This window comes from Phallusia mammillata, chromosome 7 (genome assembly GCF_965637545.1).
Source record: "Phallusia mammillata chromosome 7, kaPhaMamm4.hap1.1, whole genome shotgun sequence".
NCBI classification, from domain to species: Eukaryota; Metazoa; Chordata; class Ascidiacea; order Phlebobranchia; family Ascidiidae; genus Phallusia; species Phallusia mammillata.
The window spans coordinates 10489426-10497796 of record NC_137258.1 but is presented as its reverse complement, the minus strand read 5'-3'; the positions used below and the strand labels follow the sequence as shown (position 1 = coordinate 10497796).

Below are 8371 nucleotides of genomic sequence, written 5' to 3'. Positions count from 1 at the left end.
AAGTTACACATCTGTTAGTATTCAATGTAAATAAACATTTTTTTATAAACCAAACCTTTGATTTGAAAGCTATTTACACGTTAAGATTCAAAATCAGAAAAATGGTAGGAAAACTTCTCGTTATCATCACCTAGTGACGACAGTAACTTTACGTGATGAGCTTATGTGAAATAACATACACGTCTCATGACTTCGCAGCCGCCTGGATCCTTCGCTGCCTTTGATTGGACCATGGCAAATAAATCATTATTTCATATCTGACAGCAATTGCGTTCCACGCCGCCCAATACAGTGCCTTTGTTTCCCGGAGAAAAACAATATAAATTCCCGCTCTCCACTTTATTGCCAGTCACTTATCGTACACACGTATTAGCAAATATTGCGCGCAGGTTAGCGGGTCGGAGGTTATCGAAGGTCAAATATAAATGCGGGTCGATCGTTGCGTCTACTCAGATAAGGACGCGCAACTTGTTGGTGACTAGGGTTTTTTAAACAGTATGCGAAACTTCCATCGCGAATATGTCGCTTAGAATAACAAGTAAGGAAGTATTCCTTCAATAAAGTAAACTAACTGCTCGTAATATGTTTGCACAAAAAGTTGCGTTAATTGGAAAAACTGTCAAAAAAACGTTACTCTTGACAACAGGGGCGCAGGAAATCTAGGAGGTAGAATTTTGTCTGCGTCTGTCGGTGTTCAAGTCAAACACCATGATTGCGTTGCACCAACATTTGATCATGTATCGCGCGAATTGTTGTTCTTGCTAAGTAATTATTTAGGAAACCACATGAGTATAAAAGTGACGCTTAGCAGGCAGGCTCATATTTTTCGCTCATACGTGTTTGATAATTGCACTTGTAGAAATAGGCTAAGAGAATATTTGTCGCTTTCTTTTATTTGTTTTCATGCAAAAAATAGGGCTTCAGTGGGTAACTATTAGCTGTTTAACTATTATAGCTGTTATTCAGCTGTATTGACGTTTCAATATAGCTAGAAACAGTAAATAGCCTTTATGTCACGCGTGGTTTGATGTCCAATCTATCGTAAGGCCCTATATATGTAGCGACAAGTTTGTTTTCGTTGTTAACAAATTTGAAGCAAACATATCTTTGTTATTTGTTTATTTGATTGGGCCTTATCTTGTAACACGGATCCTTCTTCTGACCTGACAACTGGTCATACTACGAACGTCCGTATACTTTGACAGTGCGCAAATCAGTGTACACTTTGACTTCATTTTTTTAGCATATCCGTGCCTTATTGTTTGAGCAGCGACAGCTGATGTTTAAACCAAACGTCAATCCGCTATTCAAATCTTATTTCGATTTTTAACAGGGCTCAACTTTGTTGAATGTTTTAACGACAATATTTTTTTATCTAGTTTGTTAGCGGGCACCCAAACTGTTTATATCGGCGTTTAAATAGAATTACATTTTCACATAACTTTGTCGAAGCAAATGGGTTCAAACGACACCGAAATAACTATGAACCGAGACGAGGGATTCGTTATGCCCCCGTATCCAAGCCCTGCTGTGTCGGGAGAACATTCCGGAAACGGGTACATGCACGAAGACGCGGTAATCAAAGAAACTGTGCTGGACGTTGAAGACAAACCCTACAGAAAGGTATTTGTAAACACCGAATTTCGTAAATTCGATTTTGGGGTCTATTTTTAAATGTCGCCTTTTAAAAGCCCCTAGAAGACAATTCAACAAATGCGATTGTGATCAGCAATGGTGGAGAGGAAAGAAAATCCTTGTTAAAGCTAGATTCCGATTCTTCCTACAGCTCAGGATCCATAAGACAAAGCAAAGGTATGTAATATTGATACAATGTTTCAGGTAGATTTAGTTTACTTTCATAAAAAATAAAATAAAATATTAAGTTTGAAGTGAGATACTATTTACTACGTGTGCCATGTAACACAATAAGCCAAAGTCATGGTAAAGAATTTGTTTGTTTAGAGTCGTTCTGCGATAGACTGGCCCATCTTTGCCAATGTTGCATGACCCAGAATTTTGACCACCCCCACGAAGAAGACTCCTGTGGAACTAAATGCAGATGGCTATTTCTTTGTCCTCCTCATGGAAAACTTGCAAAGTTTATTTGCATCAGTAAGTACCACTCGTGGCATAAACATAAAGTTCGTTTCGTTGTTAAATCAAGAAAATAAAGTTAGATAGTGTAAAATATATTTAATTTCGTTGTTTACGAGATTAAATCTGGCGGGCCATGATCATGCGCAATTGACCGCAGCTCACGTGAGATCGATTTTGAAAAATAAAATGCCAGAGTCTGGCACCAGCTTGCCTTGTTTATTGCCAGGACCGACGCTGTGACTACCATTTGTGTGTTCATATGATTGTTTTTTGCTAATACATTTCGCAATCAGGTTTACCTGATGAGGTCAAATATTTGTTAACAACCAGACAAGCGCCTATCGCGAAGGTATTCAATCGACCTCAGTGGTTAATTAAAACTTTTCAGTTGTCATGTAACGACGTTGACAAGTTAACTCACAAACGCACTGCTTCAAAATCGCTGATATTTTCGCCTTCAAGCCCATGCGTATTCTCATGTTCTGATCCAAGCCTAGGGTTTTCCAAATGGTGAAAGTCAAACGTTTTAAACATAAAATTACTTGAGCACTTTTATGGCACTGTAAAACTGCTAAAATGAAACATAGCAAAAACTTCCAGCTGCTTTAAAACCGTGAAGCGTTCGTTTCTGTCTTTATGCCGATTTAAGGTTTTTGGATTATTTGTTTATGCTATGCTTTGCATTATGTTAGATATTTTTACATAGAAAATCCAAGCATAATGAGATGAGGTTTTATACTTTATGCAAAATTAGTATAAACCACACCCCTCTTCGTTTCCCCCCCGCTACTCCCAGCTATACCCCCCAGTCTAAAAAACTTCCCTAACGCCCAACATACGAAGTAGAACAACACCATTATTTGCCCATAATCCCCGCACTAAAAATTTCTGTATTAAACAGACATTTTTTAAGTTGGCAGCAATTATATCACTTTGATCCAGTTTGACACAGCAGATTAGGTGATGTTGTCAAGGTAATCGAACAATTTTTCTGTAGTGGTACTGGCGTTTTTATCATGGGGAGTCCCGTGGAGCATTGCAAAGGAAGACGCACTTCCTGGAGGAAATTTGTTCGGTATCATTATTTTGTTACTTTCATGCATGGCAGCAGGTTGGTTGGTAAGCCACATCCCTTTGCCTGGAATTCCACCCCTACCACCACTTCTAGGTAAGATTTTTATTTTTTTCATACGGAATATGAATATATATTAAAAGTCACACAGAGAGTCGCTTTGGTCCGACTTGATCCCATGTGTCACCCAAACGAAATAGACGTTTGTAGTTTACGCAAGATTTTTACATTTGCACAGAAGTAAAACATTGCGTTTTTTAGGAATGCTTGTAATGGGTTTCTTGCTTCGGAACGTGCCGTACATAGATGTGGCTAAGGATATTGACCCACAATGGTCATCTTCTCTACGTCTGATCGCCCTTACAGTGATACTTACTAGAGCTGGAATCGGACTGGACGGCAAGGTAAAAAAATGGGAATAATGACGTGTACAAAAATGACAAACCGTCGATTTGCGGATCCATTAATGTAACTAAATGCAAGACTGTTCTTTTCGACCTTTACCCTTCGTGCACAATAACAGTCACATGACTTGCGTCAGGTCAAATATGTAATCTCCTTGAAACTTTAGCTGGTTTGGACATTTGTGTGCTTCCCCAATATGCGCTTTGACGTTTACTTGGAAGGCGAGAGTTTGCCAAATGAGCATAGCGGTCAAAAGGTTATCTTGCGGCCAGAGTTTGCGCGTCACTTGTTTGACTTGTACTTGAAACCACAGGCGCTCTTGAAGCTTAAGTGGATTCTGCTGGGATTTGCTATTTCGACATCTATCATCGAATGTATTGTTGTGGCTGCATTCTCCACATTAATGATTAGCTTTCCGTGGGACTGGGGATTCGTCATCGGGTAAGTCACCCATTGGGACCCACCCAATGAAAATGGTATTTCGGCGGTTGTATTAACACTGTGCAACGTTAAATTTAACCAAACATGGTGCAAATGTGTGCTTGCTAATTTACGTGACTTATATTGCCAACCAATTTTTACATAAAATTGAGACTCTCAGGCAGTTTCATATATGAATTGCATACAAGTTCAAAGGTCAAACTATAAAGACTGACAAAAAGGGCAAAACTGGCAAACAGTCAGTTTCTCCGTCAGCTGACTATGTCGTCTTTTGCACATACTTCTATTGTTAAAATACAAATATTTCTGAGCAGTTTCGTTCTGTGTGCCGTCTCCCCTGCCGTGGTCGTTCCTTCCCTGCTATATCTCCAGGACAAGGGTTACGGCGTAGAAGGGGGAATTCCCACTTTCCTCATTGCCGGGGCTGCTCTAAATGATGTCATTGGCATCACAGGCTTTAACGTGGTTCTGGGAATGATATTTTCAGAAGGTTTGTGTGTAATCAACCGGTTGATTTGACAAAACCTCGTAAACAAGATTAGACGCGACTGCCCGTTTAAAACATTTATTGGCCGGGTGCTTATAAAGTGATTGATTAATGAAACTAATTATAAAGGGATTACAGTGTTTTTGCACAAAAGCTAATTTGGCCTTCTTTGCTGAGGTAGATCAACATACGTTTTAGCGTTTGAGGAAGCATTCTTATTTTGATAATTTAAAGGCTATTTTCACATAGGTGACATCATTGCGAAAATCATTCACGGACCTCTTGAACTTGTGCTAGGAATCGGAGTAGGAGTTGTATTGGGACTTTTTCTATGGTATTTTCCATCAGAAACAATGGTAAGAAAATGAACAAAACAATTATTCTTTTGTCAAAATATAGATAGCTCAGTTACATGGAAATTAGCATCCAGACACCATGCATGGTGTGAATCTCATCGATTTTCAGGCCTTTTTCAGTTTTAAGTTTTGTGATGTTGAAATCTACCCCAACTTCTATATTACAGAAAGGGCGACAAGGCTACAGGACAGGAATGCTTCTCGGATTGGCGCTGTTTTGTGGTTTTGCAAGCAAATTTATTCACTTTGCGGGAGCTGGGGCGCTTGCGACTTTAGTCATGGCTTTTGTAGCAGCGATAAGGTAACAAAGCGTCGTGTTTACTTTGCAACATTATTGCACTAAATGTAGATTCTTGCGTGTTTAAATTGTAACGGGTTTATTTGTAGCAGGTAAACCATGAATTTTAACACAAAAACGTTTTGAACAGGTGGGGTCCAGAAAAGAAACCGGTAGCTAAGACGTTTGCACATCTGTGGGTAGTTTTTCAACCTTTGCTTTTCGGTTTAATCGGTGCTTCGGTAACAATCGACGCTCTGCAACCATCAACTGTCGGTGCGTGATTACAACAATCTTGAATAGCAAAAAAGGAAATGGAAAATGTAATGCTACTTTGTTTCGACAGGCATGGGAGCGGCATTAATTTTGATAGGTTTGGCATTTCGAAGTGTCGTTGCGTTTCTCGCTGTTTACTGGTCGAAATCATTCAATATGAAGGAAAAAAGTTTTCTTACTATTGCATGGTTGCCCAAAGCAACTGTACAGGTAAGCATATGGAAATTTTTTTAATAGTTTTTAAAAACTTGTTTTTAAACCTTGTGTCATTTTTAGGCTGCTATCGGAGCTATTTCACTGGACATGGCCATCGCAAACAACGCACCTCCAGAAGTTATTGAATACGGCACCAAGGTAACACTATGTATAATGTTGTCGGTGCTATACAAACTAGTCTTTACGAAGAATGTTTTAGAACGTTTTTGTGAATAGGCATAAAACAAGAGTTAAAAAATTACAGTCAAATCAACAACTTAAAATACAATCAACTTTTGTTTTTATTCAGGTGTTAACCATAGCAGTTTTATCAATCCTGATGACCGCACCCACAGGAGCTGCCGCCATAGGCCTTACTGGACCAAAACTATTGAAGCTTTCGCCGGAATTTGAACACAAAGACGAGAAGGAAAAGCAATAACAAAAACATTACGTTTTACTGCCCTTTTTTGTTTGGTTGTAATTGACACCTGCACGTTTCCCAATTAACTATTAATTTTTTTTCACGCTTTGCAAATGAAATTCGTAGAGCTTTGTCGTTTGCTTCTTTTACTTTTCTTGTACATATCTTTGAAATACAGTTTTTGCCCTAGAGGTTCTTTTCAACTTCTTTTTCAACCAAGGTCGTGGCAAAATTTATTCAGTTATGTATCAAACAGCCTACTGTTTCCAGACTTTAAAAAAGCTGTAGAGGTTTTGGAAATCAAGTTAACTCAAAAACGAACACAAGCAACACGTCACGTAAATTATCAGTTTACACACGATTTTTAAGTCACGCTCGTGTCAATGTTACAAAGTTTTCCAATGCAAAACAGTTAAATGTTGAGGATTTAAAGGTTAAGTTATACGTAAACAAAATTAAGAAATCAATCCACGACGAATGTTGGTTTTTACAATTTATTGGTTTCTTGAAACTCATGATGAAGGTTAAGCTACTGTACTTTAATTGTGCCTTATATCAATTTCTTTTATTGCCCGGTTATAAATCAACTTGGTTTTGTTTGCCATAACCATAAGCTTTTAACCTGCTTTTTGATATTGGTCGCTCAAAAAGAAGCAAATAAAGTCTTGACAAATACGCTTAACCTCAGCTTGTTGCGCAATGTCACAATTGGTGAAAAGGTCAAGAATTCAAAATTACGTACAATATGGGTGTTTGTTGCAGATCGTAAATAATCCACAAAGCTTTGTGGGTGGCGGCCGGGACTAAACGTACTAAGAAGCAAACACACGCCTTAGTGGGGCGGAGGCTCCGGGCGCCCCCGAGGTGTTCTCACGCAACTGTATTTGAAGGACAAACACAGTTTACTAAATGGTGCTGCAAACGATGGTATGGAGTGAAGTGTTTGTCTTCGATTTTTAACAAGTCATGTCTTGTGTAAACAACAGCCCCTGCATACCAAAAGTCAACGACAGCATCACAAACTCGACGAAGCCACGTAAACCCAGTAAAAAAGCATTTAAAAACAAAAACTACCTTATGCAAAAACAGATATATATATGCATATATGGGTTACGCACAATGCGTTGTATCGCTATATAAACAAGATGAAATATGAATGCATTTTAGGTGTTTTTCGGTTTTGTTAAAACTAAACCGGTTTCAGAGCACCTAGGTTCTTATCGTCTGTTTTGACTCCATATTCACAATGTCAGGTGTGAACTTTTTTATGTTTTTCACACTTTCTGTTCCCTTTAGTCAACATTGTACGAGACCTTTTATTGTTTGTGGTTGAGTGCAAGGTCACAAGGACAGCATTGGTCTGCCCCTTTTGAAGTAACTGTTTGACAGAAAGGCGTTTTGTTCACAAATATTTAAAGAGGAAAATCTAACAGAACTTGAGAGCAGACTTTTCCAGAACAAAACAATCTTTCAAATCGACTTTTAGACCTAAATTTCGTAAATAGAGCTCTTGCGCGACAACTGGTGGTAGACAATCAAAGCCAGAGTTTGTAAGAATTACTTTAAGACTACCCAAGATTAAAACCTTCGAAGGAAGCGTTAAGTAAAACTATAATAATTACTCGTCGTTTTGTTCCGGATCCAGTGAACAATGTTGCTCACGAAATAATTTCTAATGAACTGGATATTTGAGTCGCAGGTCATTTATTTGTATGGTTGCGTCTGATCTGTTTTGTGTGTTCGGTCACCCCTCAAGGTACTATTTTAAGAAGGAAAAGCTTTGAAGGAGTTTTAGGCATTTTCTTGGTGGGTTTTTTATTTGCTCTGATTTATAATTCGTATTTTTATAATTGATAAAAACGGGAGACAACATGTTGCCCCTTGCAAGGAACTGTCGCCGGTATCAGGCCGGTCGTCATTTAGCTAAGGCGGAGAGAAGCTCTTGCAAATCAGTGCATAAAAATGTGAACTTCTTTACTTCGGTGTAAAAATCTTGTAAAACAAATTCATGGCATCCAAAGAGGGTCCATGGAACCCACATTAACGAACCTTGTTCTCGGCCAGTATTTCTTGAGTTTTGTCAGCCAAATAACCACTTTACCACACTTTAAGTTTTTTTCAAAGATTTTTGAACACACTGGCAAGCCCCCAAAACACGTCAAGATATGAAGAATAAGAATAAGCTAAGTTTAGCACCTGTGGTCTATGATCGCAAATCTTTTCTACTTTTAGGTTTGGAACACTTCGTAAAACAATTCAAAACTTAAAAATATCATGAAATTTACTATAGTAAGTATACAATGAAGATTGGTATATGGTTGTAAAATCTTTTTACCCAATA

At 38.4% G+C, this 8371-nt stretch overlaps 1 protein-coding gene across 1 annotated transcript; it reads left to right on the top strand.

The window, feature by feature from the left end:
• Nucleotides 1-1428: 1428 nt before the first annotated feature.
• LOC145237869 (sodium/hydrogen exchanger 9B2-like) lies at nucleotides 1429-6245 on the top strand. The gene is made up of 13 exons (XM_080100858.1): nucleotides 1429-1623; nucleotides 1692-1812; nucleotides 1963-2112; nucleotides 3095-3265; nucleotides 3431-3573; nucleotides 3888-4015; nucleotides 4330-4505; nucleotides 4752-4858; nucleotides 5026-5159; nucleotides 5287-5411; nucleotides 5482-5621; nucleotides 5688-5765; nucleotides 5917-6245. Exons 1-13 carry the CDS (start codon nucleotides 1456-1458, stop codon nucleotides 6046-6048), a joined length of 1773 nt encoding a protein of 590 aa, XP_079956984.1. The 5' UTR covers nucleotides 1429-1455; the 3' UTR covers nucleotides 6049-6245.
• The last annotated feature ends 2126 nt before the right edge of the window (nucleotides 6246-8371 follow it).

What these genes read in the sequence shown, in the direction of transcription:
- LOC145237869 (XM_080100858.1), top strand. Translation starts at nt 1,456, where the DNA reads ATGGGTTCAAACGACACCGAAATAACTATGAACCGAGACGAGGGATTC. An exon ending in GAATCGGACTGGACGGCAAG is followed by an intron (nt 3,574 to 3,887) that starts GTAAAAAAATGG and finishes TTGAAACCACAG; the next exon opens with GCGCTCTTGAAGCTTAAGTG. An exon ending in ATTTTCCATCAGAAACAATG is followed by an intron (nt 4,859 to 5,025) that starts GTAAGAAAATGA and finishes TCTATATTACAG; the next exon opens with AAAGGGCGACAAGGCTACAG.